The sequence below is a fragment of the Schistocerca americana genome, chromosome 1 (assembly GCF_021461395.2).
Source record: "Schistocerca americana isolate TAMUIC-IGC-003095 chromosome 1, iqSchAmer2.1, whole genome shotgun sequence".
In the NCBI taxonomy this organism is placed as follows: Eukaryota; Metazoa; Arthropoda; class Insecta; order Orthoptera; family Acrididae; genus Schistocerca; species Schistocerca americana.
The window spans coordinates 674,346,914-674,371,979 of NC_060119.1; the positions used below are offsets into that span (position 1 = coordinate 674,346,914).

At 41.9% G+C, this 25,066-nt stretch overlaps 1 protein-coding gene across 3 annotated transcripts in view; it reads left to right on the forward strand.

The window, feature by feature from the left end:
- LOC124608622 (muscle M-line assembly protein unc-89) overlaps positions 1 to 25,066 on the forward strand; it is a 254,287-nt gene that overhangs the window by 170,977 nt on the left and 58,244 nt on the right. For all 3 annotated transcript variants that reach the window (XM_047140002.1, XM_047140001.1, XM_047140003.1), the window contains 2 exons: positions 316 to 417; positions 19,605 to 19,706. In XM_047140002.1, the coding sequence (XP_046995958.1) occupies positions 316 to 417; positions 19,605 to 19,706 (204 nt within the window). The remainder of the gene's footprint in view (positions 1 to 315; positions 418 to 19,604; positions 19,707 to 25,066) is intronic.

Below are 25,066 nucleotides of genomic sequence, written 5' to 3' on the forward strand. Positions count from 1 at the left end.
TAGCGTATAGCAGGGTCCTCTTGAATGGTGAATGTTCTCTGTTACTGGAACAAGGCAGGTATTGCATATTCCAACACTGGAATACTGATTCAGGGAATTGCAGTCACCCCCCAATAAGACCATGCATAACAAAGCATTATTCTTGTCAAATTGACCTCGGAGTTGAACACCTATTTATTGTACCTGAGCACTTTCCCTGGTAACTGTTGCATTGCAATTTACAGGATTAAAGATAACATGGAAGATGCAGTGGTCTCGTTGTGCATAACATAACAGTATTAGTCAATACTGGTATTTTTTCTTTTCGTTTTTCAGCTGTATCCTGTTTCTCAGTTGAAAATTCTCTGGATAGAAAATCAAGCCAAAGAAAAACAAATAAAAGGAAAAGCAAGTTGGAGGAAGAAAATGAAGGAATGGGTATGTCATCCTTCTGTCAAAAGACAGTTTTAAGGTCTAAATAAATTAGACATAAAATAATGTTGGCAATATTTTAAAGCAGTGTAGTTGTAGAACTATTTCTGCAAAGTGGTTGTGTTATAATGTGCTACTGTGGTGTGGTGCATGATGTGTGGTGGGTATAAGTACTTGGTGATACATGACAAACTTTGGAAACTTCTCAATCTGTTGAAAAAGCTTGTGCTGCTTGGGTTATTTCAGTAGCTTTGACAGTTCACGTTTCTTCTCTCCCCCAGGGGGCTCGCCACTCTTTGGTGAGTTCACGCTTGGCTACCATGGGGCCCCCGCCATTGCAGCATTTTTCCCCTTCCATGTCTATGCTGTTGCTGTTCTTTTTCCCCTCCCATGGAGAACATGTCTTGGATGTTGTTAAGAATGTTCTGCATTGTCTGTCGCTGACATAGGAACAGTCTCATCTTTGTTTTTCACTCCCTTTCTTCGTTTCCCTTCTCCTCACGTTCCTCCGCTTCGGCGTTTCATGTTCCTCTTTTTCTTCTTCCTCTCTGTGCGCTCCTGAAAGCTGGCCTACGCATCTGACACGTAACAGGTGACTGGGTAACATGCAATTCCCAGCCCTGGGTCAACAGGTAGGGTTTGCACATACCCCCTGGTACAGGCCAGGCCCAGGAAGGGGTGATTGCCTGAGCTGCAACCTTTCCAAATTGCCTTTGGGGTCCCTCTGTCAAATGTTCGGGAAGTGTGGCCTGAGGTGTGAACAATAACCAAATGCAGGAGTGCGCCATCAGAGACGCTGGCAATCATTGGGCATTTTTTCACAATGAGTATATCATATTCCCAATCAACATCTACGAAACAGAAACACGATGAGGCTAATGATTCAGGGACCCTTCCCGCTGCACCACGGTTCCTCATGGTCTCTCATACTGAAGACAGTCAGTCCTTCGCCACGGTAAATCCGTTTATTATTCAGAAAGGTGTTGAATCAATTGCTGGCCCTGTGAACTCATGCTCTCGTTTACGGAATGGCACTTTGGTTTTGGAGACAGCTTCTGATTGTCAATCACAACAACTGCTTGCTGCCTGGCTTCTCCTTGGCTACCCTGTTCGTGTTGAGGCCCATAGAACTTCGAATTCTTCATGTGGTGTAATTTACACTAGGATGCTCAATGGTCTAACCGAGGCCGAAATCCAGTCTTACCTCGCTGATCAGGGTGTCATTGCCGTCCATTGTGTAACGAAAAAGGTAGATTCCTCCCGCACTCTTTTCCCCACCTTAGATAGAGTGGTGCTGCCGTCCAAGATCAAAGCAGACTATGAAATTATCACAGTCCGGCCGTACATTCCCGAACGAGATGCATCGCTACCTGTGTCTTGTCAACACCCAGCCAAATGTGTATCCTGTGGTAGGGATGCACACGGGGGTGACTGTCCACCGCCTCCTCCCCGTTGTATCAACTGCTATGGCGGCCATGCCACCCCTCTCTCGGGATTGTCCCACGTATCTTGAGAGCAGGCTGTCCAAGAGATTCGGGTAAAGGAAAAAGTGCCCTACCCAGTAGCTCACAAGTTACTGGCTAATCACAAACCTCGTGTTCTACCATCTTGTTGCCCCTCGCTCCATGAAGGACATGGCCACACAGACATGTGACCTCAAATTCAGCTCTGAGGTTGTGAAATTGCCAAGTGTCAAGGTAGCATCGCCATTCCCCCATACCACTGTGCAACTAACTGTCAAACTCTTGCCTCAAGGGGCGAAGCCACCAGCTACACAAGAAGTAGGCAGGAAAGGACAGAAGGTGTACTCCCATGAACACTTCCTCTGTCCCTCCAGCCAAACAACACTCGAGTCTTCCTCTAACCGGATAGTCTCGAAGTCCACCAAAGGCAAATGTTGTTCTCCTTTGGCAACTCGAAGATCCTGTTCAATGGTGCCGCCATGTGTGACCTTAGCCCAACGGGCCTCTGTCTCGCCAGTGCGCACCACCAACCGTTTTTCAGCATTTGACTCCACGGACCGTCCACACAAGCAAGACAATGCTTCTGTGGACCCCATGGAGTAGGAGCCTCCTGCTTATGTGCTCTGTAGTAGTGACAGTGACTCTACACCGGCTGTCACTGAGCGGCTGCCGAGTTGACCCCCCCCCCCCACATCTCTTCCTCCTCATGACTGTCCTCCAGTGGAACAGTCACGGTCATCAGTCCCACAAAGAGGATTTACAGCCGCTTTTAGCATCGCAGACACAGGTAACAGAGGATGTAGGTGCTTTATGCAAGGATTTCACAAAGGAGGATGCCGTGGTTATAGTGGGTGGTCCGGGAAATAGCATTGGCAGAGACTCTGAATATTCCATAGAGAGTGACCTGGTGAAGATAGCGTCAGCAACGAAGCATACGAGTGTGGGATTTGTGTCTGTGTTGAGACGCCATGATCGGCCTCATTTGAACTCTTCTGTAGGGAGGGTGAACTTGGAGTTGGAGTGGCTGCTTAGGACGGATATAGGGTCCCATATTGGTTTGATTCCTGTGGATGCTATCGATAGATGGGACTACACTAGGCATGGCCTTCACCTCAATAGGAAAGGGAAGGGAAAACTGTCTGGGTTGATTGCAGAAAACTTAAGGGGGGACACTGGCACAAATGGTAAAATACCAGTGGTCACAGGTGTCAGAGGGATGCCTTTTTTAGGATAGGGAAGGGGGAAAGAAAACGAGTTTTAAGAGAGATTGGCAGACACACTCAGTTTGAGAAAACAGATGAACAGGAGTCAGATTTTATCATACAGACTCCATTTAAACAGTGTTTAACAGAAAGTAATCAGAAACTGCCAGTTCATCTTCGCCAAAGAAGTTACAATACCATTAGTATGCAGTATCAGTTATCTTTATTACACCAGAACATTCCGGGACTTAGAAATAAAGTTGATGAACTACTCATTTGTATCGATGTAATGAATTCATCTAACCAAATTGACATAATCTGCCTCTCTGAACATCAAGTGACCACTGATATAGATATGTTAGACATTTCAGGATTTAAGCTAGCTTCCTACTTCTGCAGAGTAGATATGGATGGAGGAGGAGTTGCCACATTTATCAAAAACTGCCATAAATTCAAGAACATTGACATTAATAAATTCTGTTTAGAGCAGCATCTAGAAGCATGTGCAACAGAAGTAGAGTTCCATAACAGATCTTATATAATAGTAACTATTTACCGAGCACCTGCAGGAAATTATAATCTATTCTTAGATCATCTAGAAGCTCTTTTGGGTTATTTAGCAGGAAGAAACAGAGAAATTTTGATTGCTGGTGACTTTAATACAGATTTTCTAATGCAATCTTCCAGTAAACATTCACTGCAGTTAGTAATGTTGTCTTTCAATTTAACTCGCACTGTAAACTTTCCAACTAGGATCACTAAATCTTCAAGGACAGCCATTGATAACATTTTTATAGACAAATCAAAGGAACAAAATCATATCATAAAACCTGTTATAAATGGACTATCAGATCATGACATGCAGCTCCTTGTTTTAGATGTAAATTCTAAGCAGATTATCAAGACTGCTAAATCTGAGTACAGGAGAGTAGTTAATCAACCAAAAATTGAGTGTTTTAGAAAACTGCTCAAAGATATGAACTGGAAAGATGTTTATAGTGCTCATGACATGAATGAAAAATATAACACATTCATGAACAATGTCAGTACCATGTTTGAAAGCTGTTTTCCTCTAAAAGTTACTCAAATTAAACAGAAGTCTATAATAAAACCATGGATTACACAAGGAATAAAGATTTCCTGTAAGACAAAAAGGAAAATGTATCTGTCGACCAAGAATAGCTCCAATGCTGATGATTTAGCTAAATACAAGGAATACTGTAAAACATTAAAAAAAGTAATTCACCTGTATAAACAAATGCACTACGAGAAGAAGATAGCAATGTCAGGGAACAAAATAAAATCAATATGGGATATAGTGAAAGAGCAGACTGGTAGAACCAGAAAGGAACAGGAGCAAATAGCACTAAGGGTAGATGACACGTTAGTAACTGATGGGCATAGTGTGGCAAATCTATTTAACAAGTACTTTATATCCGTTACTGATAGAATGGGACTTTCAGGATCAGTAAATAATGCCCTTGAATATCTGAAACTAGCCTTCACAAATAGCTTCAAGTACATGAATATATCACTCACTTCACCAAAAGAAATAACATCCATAATAAAATCTTCAAAAACAAAGCATTCTAGTGGGTACGATGAAATATCAACAAAGTTAATTAAGGCATGTTCTTGTGAGTTTAGTACAATTCTAAGTTACTTGTGTAACCAGTCAATTATAACTGGGACATTTCCTGACTGGCTAAAATATGCAGATGTTAAGCCTCTATTCAAGAAAGGGGATAAAGAGATACCATCAAACTACAGACCGATTTCACTTTTGCCAGTATTCTCAAAAATTTTAGAGAAAGTAATGTACAGGCAGCTGCTCAACCATCTGACCACAAATAACATATTATCAAGAACACAGTTTGGATTTCTGAAGGGTTCTGATATTGAGAAGGCTATTTACACCTACAGTGAAAATGTACTTAATTCATTAAATAACAAATTACAAGCAGCAGGTATTTTCTGTGATTTGTCAAAGGCATTTGATTGTGTGAACCACAACATCCTTTTAAGTAAATTAGAATTCTATGGTGTCACGGGCAGTGCTGCAAAATGGTTCAAGTCATACCTCACTAACAGGAAACAAAAGGTGTCAGTGCAAGGGACTAGTGAATCAAGTCATCAGTCATCATCAGAATGGGAAGAAATTACATGTGGTGTCCCACAAGGATCCATCTTAGGGCCATTGCTTTTTCTTGTGTACATTAATGATCTCTCATCAGTTACACTGCCAGAAGCAGAATTCGTTTTGTTTGCAGATGACACAAGTATTGCAATAAATAGTATGTCAAGTGTAGTTCTAGAAAGATCTGCTAATGACATTTTCATGGATATTAATAAATGGTTTAAAGCCAACTCACTGACATTAAACTTCGAAAAGACTCGCTATATGCAATTTAGAACCTGTAAGAGGTTTCCCCCCAGCATATGCATAAAATACGAAGAAGAGCAGATAGAAGAGGTTGACAGTCTTAAATTCCTGGGATTACAACTTGATAATAAATTCAGTTGGGAAGAGCACACCACAGAACTGCAGAAACGCCTTAACAAATCTGTATTTGCAATTCGAGTGTTAGCAGACATAGGAGACATAAAAATGAAAAAGCTTGCATACTTTGCCTACTTTCATTCCATAATGTCATATGGTATAATATTTTGGGTTAACTCTTCAAGTCAAACAAAAGTTTTCAGAGTCCAAAAGCGTGTAATACGTATTATTTGTGGAGTAAATTCACGGACGTCCTGTAGAAACCTCTTCAAAGAACTGGGTATACTAACTACTGCCTCTCAGTATATTTACTCATTGTCCTAAATAATATATCTCTTTTTCCAACAAACAGCTCAGTTCATACATACAATACCAGGAACAAAAATGATCTGCACAAGGACTTAAAAGCACTTACTTTAGTTCAAAAAGGGGTCCACTGCTCAGGAACACTCATCTTCAATAATTTGCCAGTAAACATAAAAAATTTAGTTACAAATAGAGATCAGTTTGAAAGGAGCCTGAAAGATTACTAGTGGCCAACTCCTCCTACTCCATTGACGAATTTTGTAATAGAAACAAATGATGTATATATTCATACTATTAGTATTGTTATTTCAGCTTTAAAAAAAAAAAAAAAAAAAAAAAAAATTGACATGTTCCACATCCACGAGGATCTCCTCAGCACGGATCTATGGAACATAAACTAATCTAATCTAATCTAAGCATCCCATTGTACTCTACCTTCAGGAATCGAAATTGTGCCCTCATGACCACTTCGAGCTTTCACATTTCTTGCTGATTCATTTTGACCTTCCCCCTGAGGTCAGCATTCCATCTCATGGAGGCGTCATGGTGCTCATTCGAGATGACCTTCATAGTTATCCCATCTCCCTGACTACCAGTCTTCAAGCTGTTGCAGTTCGGCTTTTCCTTCCCCGCCTGACTTTTTCTCTCTGCACCATTTATGTATCTCCATTATTAAATGTCACCAGGGCAGACTTCCTTCAGCTTATTAGGCAGCTACTTCCCCCATTTTTACTACTCTGTGACTTTAATGCGCATAATCCCTTTTGGGGTTCTCCCAGTACCCGTCAGAGAGGTGCCCACTTGGCTGACCTCCTTAACCTCTTCTGCCTTAACACTGGCACACCCTTTCCGACTCCTCACACACTTATTCCCATTTGGACCTATCCTTTTGCACTGTCCAGCTTCCCCGTCATCTTGAGTGGTCCGTTCTTTCCCACACCTACTCGAGCAACCATTTCCCTTGTGCTCTCTGTTTGCTGACTCCTACCCCATCCGTGTGCATGCCAAAATGGCAGCATTACTAATGCTGACTGGCAACTTTACTCCTCCCTGGCGACCTTTGAAGAATAAGTCTCCCCCAGTTGTGATGACCTGGTGGACTATCTCACAAATGTTATCCTTACTGCTGCAGAACATTCCATTCCTCGCGCTTCCTCTTTACCACATTGTGTCTCCATCCCTTGGTGGACTGAGGCATGCCACGATGCCATTTGCACACGGAGACGCGCTCTCTGCGTTTTTAACCATCACTCTATGGTGCCAAACAGCATTCATTATAAGCAGATGCGTGCAAAGTATCGTTGCGTTCTTCGGGATAGCAAACGAGCTAGCTGGATTTCATTCACTGGTTCTTTTAACAGTTCCTCTATCATGTTGGCCAACCTCCGATGGCTCTGTGGGACCAAGATCCATTCTCCAATTTTCAGCCTCACAGTAGCGGTCGATGTTATCGTGGACCCTACTGCTATCTCCAACACCTTGGGCCACCATTTTGCGGAAGTTTCAAGCTCTTCCCACTATCACACTGCTTTCCTCCGTCAGAAACGAGCAGAGGCGGCTTGGGCAATACCCTTATCTTCTCTGAATCGGGAGTGCTATGATGCCGCCTTTACTATGAGGGAGTTCAATCATGCTCTCAGTTGATCCTGATCCTCCCCCAGGGCCAGGCGCGATCCACTTTCAGATGTTGCAGCACCTTTCTCTTGCGGGCAAGCACTTTCTGCTTAACACGTACAACCACATCTGGGCAAAGGGCACATTTCCCGGACGCTGGCGTGAAGCCGCAGTCATACTCATACCTAAGCCCGGTAACGACAAAAACCTTCCTTTCAGCTACCGCCCCATCTCTCTTACCAGCTGTGTTTGCAAGGTGATGGAACGTATGATTCATGCCAGGCTGGTATGGTGGCTCGAGTCTCGCCATTTACTAACGAATGCACAGTGTGTATTTCAGCACGACGTTCTGCAGTTGACCATCTCATTACTTTGTCCACCCATGTCATGAATGGTTTTCTGCAGAAATCCCAGACTGTGGCAGTGTTTTTTGAATTGCAGAAAGTCTGTGACACCTGCTGGAGAACTGGTATCCTCCGTACTCTCTACACGTGGGGCTTCCATGGCCGCCTTGCCCTGTTTCCTTCAGGCATGTTTTAAAGATCGAATTTTCAGGGTGCGTGTGGGTTCTGTCTTGTCGGACACCTTTATCCAGGAAAACGGTGTGCCTCAGGGTTCCCTCCTGAGTGTCGGTTCTCTTTGCTATCGCCATTAATCCTATCATGGCCTGTCTCCCACCAGGGATCTCCAGCTTCATTTTTGTTGATGATTTTGCCATCTACTGCAGTTCTCTGTGGACCTGTCTCACTGAGCGGCACCTTCAGTGGTGTCTTGATTGTCTTCACTCCTGGAGCATCAACAGTGGTTTCCACTTTTCCACTGAAAAAACCATCTGTATGAATTTCTAGCGGCACAAATGATTTCTCCCACCTTCTTTACATCTCGGGCCTGTTGCCTTCCGTTCGTTGAAACTACGAAATTCCTGGGGCTCATGGTCGATTGGAAACACTCTTGGTCCTCCCATGTCTCTTACCTGGCAGCCCGCTGTACATGGTTCCTCAATGTCCTGTGTGTCCTCAGTGGTACTTCGTGGGGTGCCGATCGAACCACTCTCCTCCGTTTGTACCAGTCTTTTATCCGTTCGAAACTCGGCTATGGGTGCTTCATTTATGCGTCCGCACGCCCATCCCTCATATGCTGTCTCAACACTATCTACCATCGTGGCATCCGTTTGGCCACGGGCGCCTTTTACACCAACCTAGTTGAGAGTCTGTATGCTGACACTGCTGAACTACCACTACCCTATGGCCGTGACTTTCTCCTCAGCAGGTAGGCATGCCGTTAGTCTGCTATGCGTGGCCACCCATCCTATCCCTCATTCTTTGATGATTCCTTTGATCATCAGTATGGGGTTCGTCCTCCTCCTGTTACCTCCTGGAGTCTGCTTTCGGCACTTGCTACAGCGGCTTAACTTCGCACTACCTGCACCTTTCCCGGTGGGTGTGAACCCTTTGCCACCTTGGCTTTGTGAAGCGACCCATGTTAACCTTGGTCTCGGTCTATCGCATGGAACTTCGGGGGTCGGTTGTGCCTTCATCATTGGCACACCTGTCTTTAGATATCAACTTCCGGCACACTCCTCAGTATTTGCAGCCGAGCTCTTCGCCTTGTATCAGGCCACGGAGTACATCCAGCTCACAACCTTTTCAATTGTGTCCTCTGCTCAGACTCACTCAGTGCCCTCCATAGTCTATGTGCACTGTACACCACCCATCCCTTAGTGCAGTGGGTCCAGGAAAACGGTCACCTGCCCACTCTTGTTGCCATTTTGATGTTTCTATGGGTTCCTGGTCATGTCAGTCTGCCAGGAAACGAGGCTGCTGACACTGCTATCAAAGCTGGAGTCCTAATACCTCGGCCTGCTAGTACCTATATTCCCTCTGATGACCTCTGTTTTGCCATCTGTCAGGAGGTGGTGTCCCTTTGGCATCGCCAATGGTCCTCCTCCATGGCAACAAGCTCCAGCTTCTTAAGTGTCTCCCAGCAGCTTGGACGACCTTCTCTCGGCCCTCGAACCAGGAGTAGGTTATTTTAACTCAGCTGTGTATTGGACACTGCCTGTTTAGCCATCATCATTTGCTAAGTGGCGCTACCCCACCATTTTGTACACATTGTGCCCAAGTTTTACTGTCTGCAATTTCCTGAAGGAATGTCGATTTTTTTGACCTTTTACATTCTCGTTTGGGTTTGCCATCTGAGTTATCGGCTGTTTTATCAAATGACCCACTTTTTACCCGTCAAAGCAATATGGTGAAAGCCTTTTAATTTTGGACCTACGGTGTCTTTTTTAGCTCTTTTTCCACATGCCTGTTTTTAGATGTCTTCTGTTACGTCGATTGGGATTGACATATAGTCGTTTTTTAACTCCTCTCTGTCTTCAAGTTCTGGTTTTGACTTGGTCGCATATGACCCCCAGTTGTTCTTGCGCCTTAAAACAAAAACAAAATACATTTCTTCTAATTATGGATCTGACTTGTGAAATGCCATTAAACAAACATCTTGTTATGGTGCTTTCTGATGATCTGATGTTGGATTTGTCATACTGCAGACTTGCAGCTCCATTTATAGCAGAGTCCATGTAGATCTGGAATTGAGAGTGCACAGTAATATGTTTCTTCTTTGCTATTCTGATGGAACCCCAATCTAGCAGTTACCAGGTGATTCTAAAGTGTGTGTCACCTAAAAGATGCACTGCAAATATTTTGTGAATGGAAGGCACCATTGATGCACAGATTTCACAGGTTGAAATGATAGGCAAGGGCCAACCTCTGCAGCCCATACATTGTGTGTTATCAGTTTCGAATGTGTGTATTTAAAAAAGGTACAAATATTTCAGTGGTACAATGACTATTGACATTATCGCAAAGTAGGATAAATTAGAATGTCAGTGTTTGTCATTATAGAAGTCTAGTACAAATAGTTTGAGATACCATAGTTTGAACATGATAAACTCAGACAGTTGTTTGTTCCATGTAATAGCACAACGAATATTAAGTAGACATAGGTGGTATGTGCAGCCCTACACAGACGTTAATACGTCTCCAGAGGTGTGATGTTGTTAAATGGGACAAACGAGAGACAAGCAAAAGTGAACACACCACCTCTGTGAAGTCTGACACACAAAGGACCAATGCACCCTCAAAGCAATTGTTCAAAATGACCACCTCCAGTGTCAATACAAGAATGCAGTATGCCAAGCAATAATTGCTGCACACGCTCTAGCATTTCAGCAGAAATTGCAGTACAGACAGCAGTAATACATCATTTCATATCATCTGGTGTCACTAGTACATCCATGTAGGCAGCGTCTTTCAGCCCCCCCCCCCCCCCCCCCTCTCCTCCACCAATAGAAAAAAAAAAAAAAACAGTTGTCAGGTCGGGGAAACAGGCCAGTCAAGATACAGAGCCTCTTCGTCCAATCCATAAATTTGGAAACAGTCTCTGAATACGCACAGTCTTAATTTATGCGCTGTGGGTCAGAAAGCCATCACATTGATAGCACAGGCTCCTCATATTCTGAGTGGGAACATTTTCTACCATCTGGAGAAGATGGCCCATTATAAGGTTGAGATATTTGTTTGTATCCAATGTTCCCTCTGTAAACAAGGGTCCTATGAGGCAATGCACTGTTCCACACCATATCTTTAAACTCCATGAACACTGACGTTCCACCTAATGAAGCCAACGGGGATTATCAAAAGACCAGAAGTGCCTGTTTCTGAGATTTACTTGGCTGTGATTAGTAAATGTTGGTTCATCCATAAACGAGAATCATGACATGTCTGGGGTGCCATGTGTTAATGCCGAGGTACAAATTTCACAATTCACAGAATCATTTCCATTCAGTACAGTAGAGTCCCGTTAATCCAAACTAATTGCACTGGATCTTGTTCGGATTACCGATATGTTTGGATTATCCAGAATTATGGTGACGAGTTTCTAGAATGAAGTATACCAAGCAGATAAGTAGGTACACCATGGTAACAAATGGGAACAAGTGTGGGATCAATGGCTCACTCTCACTCCCTGCCCTTGTTGTTGTGCATTGTTGTGTCTGAGGTCAGTGCACTGTCAGTTGTCTTGCACAGTGCTTGTTTATGTTAGTTATCGATCACTGGCAAGCATAACAGTTGTATTGCATTCACTCAGGTGTAGTGGTGTACGTATTTTCGTCAAGAGTAAATAGGAACATACAGTGTTAACTCCTGAAGCAAACTTGAATGCTTTGAAGTAGATAGACAATGATGAGAATGTATCTTAACTGGCAATGGAACTGGGTGTTAGTAAAGCAACCATTTGTGATTGAAAGAAAAACAGAGTGAAGCTTGAACAATCCTGTGCAATGTCTTTGGGAAAAACACTCGAAATTCGGCAGACTTTGAAACAGTCCCAGTACGATAAAGTGGATGAAGCTCTTTTCCTTTGGTTTACACAGCAAAGAGAAAGGGGAACTCCTTTGAATGGAGCACTGGTTCAGGAAAAGTCTGTTTACCTGAACAAGTTAATGAATTGTAATGAGTGTTTTAGTGTGAGTACGAGTTGGTTGGACAGATTCAAAAAAACATCATGGAATCCGTCAGCTAACAATTACTGGAGAGAAGCTTTCTTCTGACTGTGATGCAGCGGAGGAATGCTTGGGTGAGTTTGAAAAAATGATGAGAAAGAAAGTATTTTCGCCAACAAATTTATAACACTGACAAGACTGGCCTTAATTTTAGGGCATTGCCAACAAAAAGCGTGGCATCAAAAGCAGAAGACCATGCTCCTGGTTTTAAAATGCGCAAAGATCGTGTGACTTTATTAGCATGTGGCAACGCTGCTGGTAATCACAAGCTGCCTATTTAATGCTGATTTGCAAATCTGCTAGGCCCAGAGCTTTTAAAAACTTCAACATGAAGTCCCTGCCCATATATTATTGCAGCCATAAAAAAGCATGGATTGATGGTAAGCTGTTCAAAGGATGGTTTCATGGCCAGTTTGTTCCCTTTGTTCGACGGTTTTCTAAGGAAAAATCATTTGTCTCCCCGTGCAGTCCCTTTGATTGATAACGCACCCTCTCACCCCAGCACTGAGAAATTATGTGATGGAGAAATTGTGGCGAAGTTTTTGCTGCCGAATGTTACACCACTTCTGCAGCCGATGGACCAGGGCATACTGCAGACTTTAAAATTGATTTACAGAAAACAATTTTTAAGAATGCTGATCCAAGATGATAGCGTTCCCTTAGTGGACAAAATAAAAAAGACCAATGTGAAGGATGTTGTTTATTGGGCCGCTGAGACATGGCAGAATATTTCAGAAAATACTCTGAGAAAATTGTTGACATCACTTGAACTTCAGGACAACCTAGTTGAAAATGAAGAGGAAAATCTATTACAAATGATACAATCCCAGGATGTGAAGAAGACGTAGATGAGTGGATGGCAGTGAATGGGGCATGTGAGAAGAACTTTATTGACATTGATTTAGTTGCTGCTGTGACTCAAGACCAGGCAGAAGTGGACTGCTGTGGCAGAAGTGACAATGAGCCTGTAAGCAACAAAGGAGAGCTGATGTCACACAGTGACACAGCAGAAGTCCTTGATCTCGCGCTACGTTATTTGGAGCAACAGCCCACTGCTACACCTGCTGATTTGATGTTTGAGACGATGGCGCAACTATGCCTGTTGGCTGGTGGGCCGGGCGGTTGTAGGCGCTACAGTCTGGAACCGCACGACCACTCCGGTCGCAGGTTTGAATCCTGTCTCGGGCATGAATGTGTGTGATGTCCTTAGGCTAGTTAGGTTTAAGTAGTTCTAAGTTCTAGGGGACTGATGACCTCAGATGTTAAGTCCCATTGTGCTCAGAGCCATTTGAACTATGCGTCATGTGACAGACTGTCTTCATTACGCCAGAAAACAATGACTGAGTTTTTGTCATCTAAGAAGTAGAGATAAAATGTTCACTGTATTTTAGTAAGTTTGACAGCTTTTCTTTCATTGTTATGCATTGTTTAAACCTAACGTTTTCTTGACAATTTTTATAATACAAGTTTACTGTACTGTGTAAATTAAAATAGTATGTATGTACAGCAGTTTACCACACAGTTTTCCGTACTTAGACTAACATTTTTCATGTTTCGGATTAACTGAATGTTCGGATTACCGGGGTTTGGATTAGCGAGACTCTGCTGTACTTAATACAAAGAGACACAAAAGGAACGGAACTCATGATGATTAGAATGCATAGTACATTTTGCCTAATTCATGCTGCTTCCTTGTCCAGTTGTTTGAGAACTACTTTGTGAATCTACTGGTACAGAAACCAGACCACCAATTTCACCCTCTTCTTGAGTCGCACGTTTCATGCTGTGAATAATGGGGGTGAAAGGAATGGAAAGGAAATGTGATGGGAACCAGAAACGCTTTGTCAGACCCAAATTCCCATCTTCCTACTTTCCGCAACACAATGACTCATGCCCATTAAACCCTTACTTGCAGAATTCCGTTTCCCACAAGGGATTGGACATTGGTTGTGCATCCACACTGAAACTTTTTCGCCAAACAGCTGCCACACCCCTACAATTACAGATATGACTAGTGTCTTTTCTGTCAAACATGTCCAACAGAACAGACACCACTTACATGTATGCATTCTGTTACATATTTTAGGTGTTACACTACCACCTGCAAATAATTAATAATGTTCACAATATAACAACTTGTAAACTACATGCACTAGCATCCTGCGGAGAATACCAAGAGCATTCTCATTGATGCTACTTTTTGGATTTTACTGTTAACAGACACTGCCCCGTTTTAATATTTGTAGCTGTCGTTAATAACTCTCTCTCTCTCTCTCTCTCTCTCTCTCTCTCTCTCTCTCTCTCTTTCTCTTTTTCCAAGCATTAATCTCAACTTGCGGGGTCTGGTGGTTTGCTACATCTCCTCCATTTCTCCCTGTCGTTAACATCTTGTCTTAAGCCAACAATGTGCATGTCTCCCTTGATGTTGTCAGTCCATCTCTTTGCCGGTCTTCCTCATGGTCTTGTTCCTCCAGGGTTGATGTGGAACTCTGTTTTTGCGACTGAGTTGTCTTGCTTTCTCATGACGTGACCATACCAGCGGAGATGGGCTTCCCTCACTTTGTCTATGATCGCCACAACACCAAACATTTGCCGAACGTCTGTATTTTTTATGTGGTCACATGTCAGCCCTGTGGACCATTGAAGCATCTTCATCTCCATGGTGTGTAACATTTGCTCCTGTTGTTTCATCATAGAGCAACACTCAGTCCCACACATTGCTGCTGGGCATACCGTTTTCTTATATACTTTTGCCTTTAGATACTGAGGCATTTTTTTATCGCAGAGGACTCCAGTGACCTGTCTCCACTTGAGCCGAGCTGCATTCACCTTCATCCGAGTATCAAGAGTTGTGTCACAGACTGAGGTATGACTTAAAATGCGTGGTCTTCTGCAGGTCTTCTTCACTGATGCTTATGGTGCCTCTGGTTTGGGAGCCACGTTATAGGTACTCTGCCTTCTGGACATTGAAGTACAGTCAATTTTCAGCCAGTCTGTCCTTCCACGTTTGAACCTGGTGCTGGAGTTCAGGGCAGGCTTGTTGGTAAGTACCACATCATCTGCATAAAGAAGGGTCCAGGGATGTGAAGTCTGTGTGTCAGCTGTAGCTGTATCCATGCAAAGGATGAATAGCAGTGGTGAAAGGGCAGATCCCTGATGAACACCCACAGTGATATCGAAGAGCGGAGAAATTCCAGCAGGACTCCGAACAAGACTAATGGAATTACAGTACGAAAGCTCCACCCAGCTCACATACTCTTCAGGGATGCCACGGCAGTGAAGAGCTCACCAGATAAGATTGTGTGGGATACGATCAAAAGCCTTTTCTAGGTCTAGAAATGCCATGTGTTCACTCGTCTGTCTCTGTTTTTCCATCAAAAGGCGCATGGCATGGATAGCATCGATGGTGCTGTATCCCTTAACAAATCCACACTGGTTTGGTGTTAGAGAGACAATACTTCTGAGTCTGCTATCAAGTACCCATTCAAAGATGTTTAAAGTATGACAGAGGAGTCGAATAGGGCGATAAGTTGAGCAATCGTTCACGTCTCCTTTTCCCTTCCAGATTGGAACTGTTATGCTAGTTGTCCATGCTTGTGGAAGTTGTTTTTCGGCGATGTGATTCAGTTGAAGACTGAGGCAAGGAATTCTGAAGCAGGCTATCTGAGCATTTTCCAGATTTCCGCTGGTAGGTCATCTGGGCCAGTTGCTTTTCCATTTTTCATCTCACTGATGGCAAGCATTACTTCCTCAGGTGTAATTGAGGGGATGGGTCCTAAGGTAGGATCAGGACTAGTAATTGGTCGATGCGTAAACTCTTTGTTGCTGATGTTACGAAAGTAGTCTGTCCAATGCTGGAGGATAGATTGTTATCTCTTAGAGGTTTGGCATCCGCTCCCTTGATGTGCATGACATGTCCAATGTCCTGAGTTGAATGGTGATGTGGCTTAGCAAGACGGTAGATGTTGTTTTCTCCCGATGGTGTGTCAAGCTGGTCATACAGTGTCTGGTAATACTGGTCTTTTTCTACAGATACTGCTCTTTTTGCTGCCAATTTCAGGTTGCGATATTTCTGGAGATCAGTGTCAAGTCGTGAGTTCCACTAAGTGTTGTACACCATCTTTTTCTCCTTGATTGCTTGCTTGATTTCATCTGTCCACCACCAAGTTTGTTTATCAATTTATTTTCTTCCAGGTATGGTTTTTCCCAGTCACTGATTGATGTATTTGTTCCACAGCACCTTTTCACATATCTTCGACCGACTGATCGGTCTTCACGGAGAAGTTTGCCAAGGCTGCCATCAACTCGTTTTGCTGGGTATTCGTTCGCCACTACTTAATTCGCTCAGGCCCAGTTTTAGGTTTAGGTTTGGGTTGTATAACACACTTACGAATATTGAGGACAAACAATCGGTGTTGAGGGGCGATGCAGTCATATGCAATTACTTTGGTATCTGTTACCAGTTTCATGTCTTGTTGACGAACTAGCCAATAATCAATCTGAGTAGCATGACCTTCACTTGTATAAGTAGCCAGATGTGTTGGCCTCTTTTTAAAGTATGTGTTGGTCACAATTGGATCATGAGCTTTTGCAAAATCGAGTATCCGACATCCATCATCGTTCCGCACACCGAACCCATGTTCTCCATGGCACCGCATATATCCTTCTTGGTGAGCCCTGACATGCCCATTCAAATCTCCTCCAACAATGATGGACTCATCCTGAGGAATTGCTCGAAGGAGAGCGTCAAGACTGTTCCAAAACTTGTCCTTCTCATCCTCAGTGCACCCAGTTTGAGGTGCATAGCAAGATCCAATGTGGGCAGTGATAGCTATTGAATCAATCTTGATAGACACCCTGTTGACAATGGTGACATTGTTACGGAAGTCCAGGTCGATGACTATTGCTATGCCTTTTCGTGTACTGGTACCATGATAGATGAGTTTGTAGCCATCTCAGATTTATTTTGCCTTTGAACCTTTCCACTTGGTCTCCTGGATGCAGGCAGTGTTGACACAACTGTTTTTAAGCATTTCTCCTAATTCATCATGTTGGCCGGTCAATGAACCAATATTGAGGGTAGCAAATCTCATTAGTTGTTTAGGTTGGACTAACTTCTTTAACGTACCCTGTCCATGAGTAGATAACCCTCGCTTATTTCTCACGTCACTTACGTGCAAGCGTAAGCTTTGGGGGGACGCGTTAGCATGCTCCGAATTTAGAAGAGACGTAGTCATATATGCAATAAAAGATTCCTCAACAGACGGGTCACTTCGTCAGTCGCTGAGGGCATTTTATAGCTACTGCCAGCATGTAATTAGGCTGCCCCTAACCTGGAGAATGGAAGCCTTCTGCAGCCACCCCCTCTGGAGTGCAGAGGCTACTGCTAAATGGTATTTCCCTTCTCATTTAATCCCCACAAAGGAGGGTTGCCTCATCTGCCAGCTTCGCCGTTCCGAAGTCCTCCTCCTCCGCTGTCGCTGCAGTTGAGGTCTTCACCCGTAACCCTGGGCATGGGTTCAGTGTTATACCTGATGGGACTGGGTCCCTGCCTGAACTCAGTCATCCTATCATCACTCTGGTCTACTGAAGTGAAAGATGCCCAACCCCGCAACATGGACGCGACAGTCAGGAATTACCCCAGTGGAAGAATAGGGAAAAGGACCCTAATTCCCTGGAGCCGGGTTAATGATTGTGTATGCTGCCACAATCAAGGTAGCTGTTGTTAATAACTGCACCTTTGTAAATGTTTCAAAATCTCAGTTCAGGCTGTAAAGACCTGCCCTTCTCTACAATTCAGTTCTGAGAGAAATTGCATATCAATAGCGCTTCCCATGTCAGAAGTATTTGTGTTACAAGTGCTAGATGATTTTCTCTCTCTGTCTGTCTGTCTGTCTGTCTGTGTGTGTGTGTGTGTGTGTGTGTGTGTGTGTGTGTAGCAGAATACTGATATTATGACCTGTTGTGACTAGTGCAACTACTGCTATTGCTGTTCCAGCAACTGTCAAATAATGACTTTAATGCTCCTCAAATGTAAGTTCAGTGGATGTGATACCAGGAGTACTTAATGATTGTCCTACATACTGCATAGCTTGAAACACAATTGCAGATACCTGATGTCACAAGTCATTTGTTACAGTTTTTATGGACAGCACTTGTCATTTGCCAATGCACAAAACATGGTAGACTTGCATGGAATAAATGTGACACAATTAATATGGTAACAGGTGTCGAGCAAGTCATGAGAACTGACACAGTCACAGCCCAAGCAAGAGTCTAGCAGGGGCGGCGGCAGCAGTAGCAGAAGAGAGACATAAAGTTCACAGAGCAAAACAGAGTCCTCGGGTCCACATAGTCCATTATGTCCCTGCAAGATCCAGAAATACTTAAACACACAAGTGGCAAGCTGTGGATGGCCCTCTTTGGGCCCAGCGAACTGGCTCACATGGAATGTGGCCACACGGCTCACTCCAAACACATCACTGCATCCCCACAAGATTTGACAGTTACACAGGTCAATGATAATTTACAATATCACTATGTGTCAGGGATTCTAAAAAACAAAAATCATTCAGACATATAGATGTGTGCAGATCTTTTGTGGATGATTTCACAATTTTGTCTTCAGAGCTGAAGGCTGTCTATTGCCCATGTGGTTGCTGAGGAATCTTACAGGACAGTGGTATTTCACATAGTGAAAACTTAATTGAAAAGTGGGGATAATAATTCTGACTATTCTCTCACACAGTTTTACAATCTTAATTCAGTATCTGGACCAGGGAATTATTAAAAATTGCAAATGATATCAGGAACTGTTCATTAAAAAACTCCTTCTGAAAGGACTCCATTACCATTTATGTAAAGTATGCTACATATAGAGTTAATGCAGCTTGGAATAAATTTGGGAAAGCTTCCTAAAGTCAGAGTTGAATAAATTCCTCAATCCTGAAGATGGTACAGTTCTTTTTGTTTTTGTTCAGGCAGACAATGATTAATTTGCATTTAATGATAATCTTACAAGATAGTGAGCAAAGATATTGAATGTGAAGCAAAAAAGTCTTTTGCTAACGAAAGTGCAGCAGGGGAGTTTGTTGCATCAAAAAGAGGTTTTGAAGTACTTTAAAATGATTTGACATTTGTGGGGCATAAACTGACAGCCTTCTTAAGTGATATTTTTCTACTAAAAAAGTGAAGGCACAGTGTGGAACACAGTTAAGGTCTCTTTTCAAATACATACTTATGTGCATTGTAGCTCTGTTGTGCAGTTGCTTTTCATTTGTCAGAAAATGTATGTGCCTGTAAATAACAGTATTATTTGTTTCTATATATCCCAGTAATCTAGTGACTTTTGCTATCCAAATAACTGAAATAAAAATTTGTGCATAATTAAAATTTCTTTTCCTAAAATGAATTGTCTTTGATCAGCATGCTTTAGTAATCTAAGCCTGATCGGACTGTATTGACAGTACCGTTAATGCAGAAAATGTTGCTTTGTTAAATATTTTTGACTGGAATAGCGCAAATGTCGGTCATTTCTTTTGTAGCTATAACCAGCCCTTTGGCAGAAAATGTGCAGATTCCAAACAGTGGAATGAGCCTGACCAAGAAAAGAAGGAAGAGCATGCAAATTGTTAATGAACAACCAGGTATGTATTTCCTTTCGCCAGTGCAGTGAGGTGGGGGCTATTAAAACTGTTACTATATTGTCTTTAATTGAATTAACTTTGGACCTCTTATTGTTTGAAAGATGTGTTATTTTGTTGGGTAGGGGAGCACTAAGTAATCTATGGTCAAGAGATTGCAGACGTTATTGCAAAACAGAATAGTGAGAGAGAGAATGTCTTGCATTCAGTGATGCTGTTGGTGAGGGCAGTTATTAGTATTGAGCATGGGAGCCTAGATGTGAAACAATAAACTTCAGGTTATTTAGGCAATGAGCATTTCCAAATAATTGGAAAGAAGTATATTTCATTCCCATTTTGAAAAGGGATTTAGACTAATTCGTATAACCATAGACCTGTATTGATGACGTAAATTTCTTGTGGAATAATGGAATATATGGTATAACTATATGGAGAACATAAATATCCTCTGTTGGAATGACACGGAGAACTTATGTTACTCAGCTCTCACTGTTTCATCTACAAGATCTGGAAGATAGTAAATAAGCTGCCAATATTTATTTGCTGTGCCACTCGTGCTCCGTAGCAGTGCCAATAACGTCAGCAGAAGTGTTGCTTGTGTACCACTGAGCAGTGCTTCAGAGTGGCCCCATGTGAAGCTGATCTAATGCATCACGGAGAGGTTTACTGTTAACATTCGGAGAGATTACTTAGTAAGCAGCTTACTCTTTGGTTTAATGATGATAGTGTTCTCTTGAGTAAAATATTGTGGAAGTAAAATAGTCCACCATTCAGATCTTAGGTGGAGACTATCCAGTTATCATGAAATCAAAACTGGCATTCAGGAGTGTGGAGTGTTAGATCCTTTGATAGGGTAGGTAGATTAAAGGCATTAAAAATGAAAACAGGAAAGTTAGTTGTAGTGGAGATTATTGGAGTTTTGTGGCAGGAAGAACAGAACTTGTAGTCAGGTCAGTAAGGGTTACCAACACAAACTCAATTTGGGGTAATGCAGGAGTAGGTGTAATAATATGGAAATAAGAATGCAGGTAAATGACTGTAGTCAGCATAGTGAATGCATTGTTGTAACCAAGACACCCACAAAGCAGACACCTACCACTGCAGTAAGTTTATATGCCAACTATCTCTGTAGTCGAAGAAAAAATTGAGACTGTGATGAGATACATGAAATTGAGATAGTTAAGGGACACGTGAATTGTATTGAGTTTCTGAAATTTGATAGTAGGAAAAATAGTAGAACATAGTCTGGGGAATAAAAGTGAAAGACGAAGCTGCCTGGTAGAATTTTGCACAGAGTATAATTGAGTCATTGCTAATATCCTGTGTAAGAATAATGTGTACATGGAAGAGGCCAGGGGACAGTGGAAAATTTAAGGTTGATCATATAATGGTAAGACAGTCATTTTTAAACTGGAATTTAAATGTTGATCACAGACTGAAACTGAAGACATTGCAAAATAGTAGTAATATAGGGAGAGATGAGACTGGGATAAACAAAGGACCAGAGGTTGTTAAGAGTTTCAGAGGGTATATTGGGCAAAATTTGACTGACTCAGAGGAAAGGAATACAGTAGGAGACTTGACTTCCACTTGCCCATACACAGTGGGAGATTCACGACATCAAAGCTGGGGTCAGAGACAAAGATTCCTGTGACATTATTTTGAATGACCTGTCCACAGAGTACGTTGAGCGTTTAGTCAAAGAACAAGTTCATGAGGGTGATGTCTTAGGCATCCTAGCTACAAGCAGACCTGAACATTTCAAATCGATTAACATAGAGGAGGGCATCAGTAATCATATTGCTGTAATAATATCGGTGACAATAGGTATTATATTAAGAAAAGTATGAAAATATCAGTCCTCAGAAATAAGGGATAGAACACAGATAGATAAAATTCAGAAGCATCTTTCAGTATGCCTTAGACAAGTATTGTGCAAGTGTTGCTTTAAGAATAGGGAAAGAGCAACTGTGATTCACTATTAAAAAGTTACTATATAAACAAAGAGAATTTCAGCGCAGATGTAAGAGCAGTCAAAATACAGCTGACAAGTAAAACCTGAATGAGCATAAGGAGAGCAATGAGAGAAGTGATCAGTGACTGAGCGTAAAGGTTTGTCAGCAGATCTAATAACCGAAGGTTTTGTTGTCTTTGTAAAATCAGTAAGTGGATCAAAATCATCTATTGAGTACTCAGTGGTTATTCTGGTACCAGAAAGCATGAATGCGAAAATGGCAGATTTTGAGAAATGATTAAAGAATAGAAAAGTATCGACTATCTCTTAGTAATGGGAAGTCATCCGGAACTGATGAGATACCTGTAGGATTCTACAGAGACTGAGAAAGAACTTGCTTCCCTTTTACCTGTAGTTTATCTTGGGTCACTGGAGCAATAAAAGGTGCCTAGTGATGGAAAAAATCTCAGGTAATTCCCGTTTTCATTAAGGGTCATAGGACAGTTCCACATAATTATCGGCCTATATCCCTGATGTCAGTTTGTTGTAGAATTACAAAGCATGTTGTATGTCCACTTATTGTGATGATGTTGGAGAGCAAAAATGTCCTGCAAAAAAAGTCAACATGGATTCTGCAAACAGATGCAACTCAGCTCACACTGTTCTTCCATGAAATTCACAGTGCTGTAGACATCTGCACTCAGGTTGATGGAGTGTTCTTAGACTTCAGAAAAGACAGTCAAACTGTCATTTAGTGTTAAAAAAAAGCTTACTGAGTACCAAATCAGATTTGCAGCTGGATTCAAGACTGCCTTGCAAATATAATTCTTAATGGCACACAATTGGCAGGTGTAAAGGTAATATCAGGAGTAGAGGGGGAAGCAAGGAAAGACTGTTACTGTTTGCAATGCATAGGATGATCTGAAAAGCTTGTAAGGTTGTTGCATGATATGTTGTACTAAGAAATAGTTGTTGAGATAAAAATTCAATACATTGCACTGTTTTCGAGTTGATTGGTATTGAAGTTAGTCAATAAAGTTGTTGCATGTACAAATTCCAGCAGCCCACCAGATACGATTAGTGTCAGTTGTTCTCATACTGTAGATGACAGAGCACAAGTCTGCTCAGCCTTTGTTTCAGGTTCAGTCTTTACTAATGTCCCATATCCAATTTTTATATCATTGTTTTGTTCGGTTTTAGGTAACTAAACTAAGAACAAGTTTTGTGATACCATCTCTGACTGTCCGATAGACTAACTTCAGTGCTAATTATTTCAGAAACAGTGCAACATTATCAACATTCCCTGTACACTGTGTTTCGGCAATTATTTGTAATTTTGTGTTTGTAATGTGCACGTGAAGTCAGCCAAAACAAAACCTGCTCATCAAGTCTTTCATACGGTGCCCAGCATTGGTTGATTTCCCGTTACAAACAAAATTATTTTTAAAACAGAATTTTGTATCTCCATTTGATAGAGCATTTCCAAATTAGCCCAGAGCATTATTTATTTCATCAATATGTATTAACTGGGAAACTAAAACATGAAGAATAACGAGTACTCCAGCAGTCCTGCCCTGGCCCTCGCTGACTGCTACGGCCATGCGGAAGCACTGCTAAGTCACTGCTAGAGTATTGATCATGCTTCATGTTTTACTGTTCCAGTTAATATGCTGCAAAAGCGAACTTGCAAATATCTACTGAAACATCAGTGTACGAGCGGTATGGTGGATAATGTTTGATGCTCCTTGAAGCTGTTTGCAGATTGTATGTAAGAAGGTGGCAATGCCAGATGACTGACGATTTGCAGGGATACGTGCTGCAGATTGACGAATAGTGCAGGGACTGGCCTTTGAACTGGAATGTAAATAAATGTAACATTTTCGACATACATAGCAGAAGAAATCCACTACTGTAAAATTATGCTATTGGTGACAAATTTGCTGGAATCAGTAACTACAGTAAAATATGTAGAGTTAACCATCTGGAGCAGCCTCAGACGGATTGAGCACATGAAGCAAATTGTAGGAAAAGCAGATGCTAGGCTCAGACTTATAAAAAGTCTTACTGAAATGTAATTCAGTCAGGAAAGTAATGGCTTACAAATTCACCAATTTTTTTTTTATTGTGCATTAGTCTGGCAGCCTCACCAGTACGGATTAATGGAAAAGAGATAAAAGAAAAAATGGTCTGTGATATGTTTCCTCACGGGATCATTTAATTGGCGTGACAGTGCTACAGTGAGGTTAAAGAAATTCCAGTGTCAGACACTGCAATAGGAGCTTTGTGCATCATGGAGAAGTTTACTATTGAAATACCAAGAGAGTATGCTCCAAAAAGAAATGTCTCATGAATTGACTGCATCAAGAAAATTAGAGAAATTTGAGCTAATGCGGATATCTGCTGACAGTCATCATTCGTATGCGCCATTCGCGATGTAAGGGGGATAGTGGCATAAGATTTACATCATGTATAGTGGGATCAGAAGCACCCCTTCCACACACCATAATGTGGCTTGCAGACTACAGATGTAGAAGGTGTCCCTTAACCTCTGCAATCATTTTGTGAAGTGCTTTGAACTAGAGTCTAAAGTGTTTTTAAGCTGGTGTTACACGACACACCTATTGTATACAGTGTGCACCAGTAGACCAAGTGCAAAAGTGTGGAACTGTCGTCTTTGTTGTTAGCCCTGTTACACGATACATTTAACCTGTCAATTTTCACCAGCACCCCAAGGAACAGCAGGGTTGTGTGTGTCATAAAATGTGAAAACTGGTATTTTTTATAAAGCTGATATTTACTCATATTGAAGCTTCTAAGATGTCTAGGTTCATACTTATTAATCAGTTATTGTCATGTTGTGCAGCTAGAAAGAAATTACATTATTATTATACAGAATTAGGGATTAAAGTGTTTGTTTTATGTCATGCTGGTAGACAAATCATTATCTATTTTTACATTTCACAGCATTTTAAAAATAGCAGACACAATTATTTATCGGGCATTTGCCATGGCAATGTGCACCATTGTCATTAAGGGAAGCACAGAATGACAACGTAATACCAGGAGCAGAATATGGCTTCAACACTGGCTGGGAAGAAGGGGTCAAGGCATGGGTGATCAAAAAGTCAGTATAAATTTGAAAACTGAATAAATCATGGAATAATGTAGATAGAGAGGTACAAATTGACACACATGCTTGGAATGACATGGGGTTTTATTAGAATCAAAAAAATACAGAAGTTCAAAAAATGTCCGACAGATGGCGCTTCATCTGATCAGACTAGCAATAATTAGCATAGCAAAGTAAGACAAAGCAAAGATGATGTTCTTTACAGGAAATGCTCAATATGTCCATCATCATTCCTCAACAATAATGTTGTGAAGAGCACTGTAAAGCATATCTGGAGCT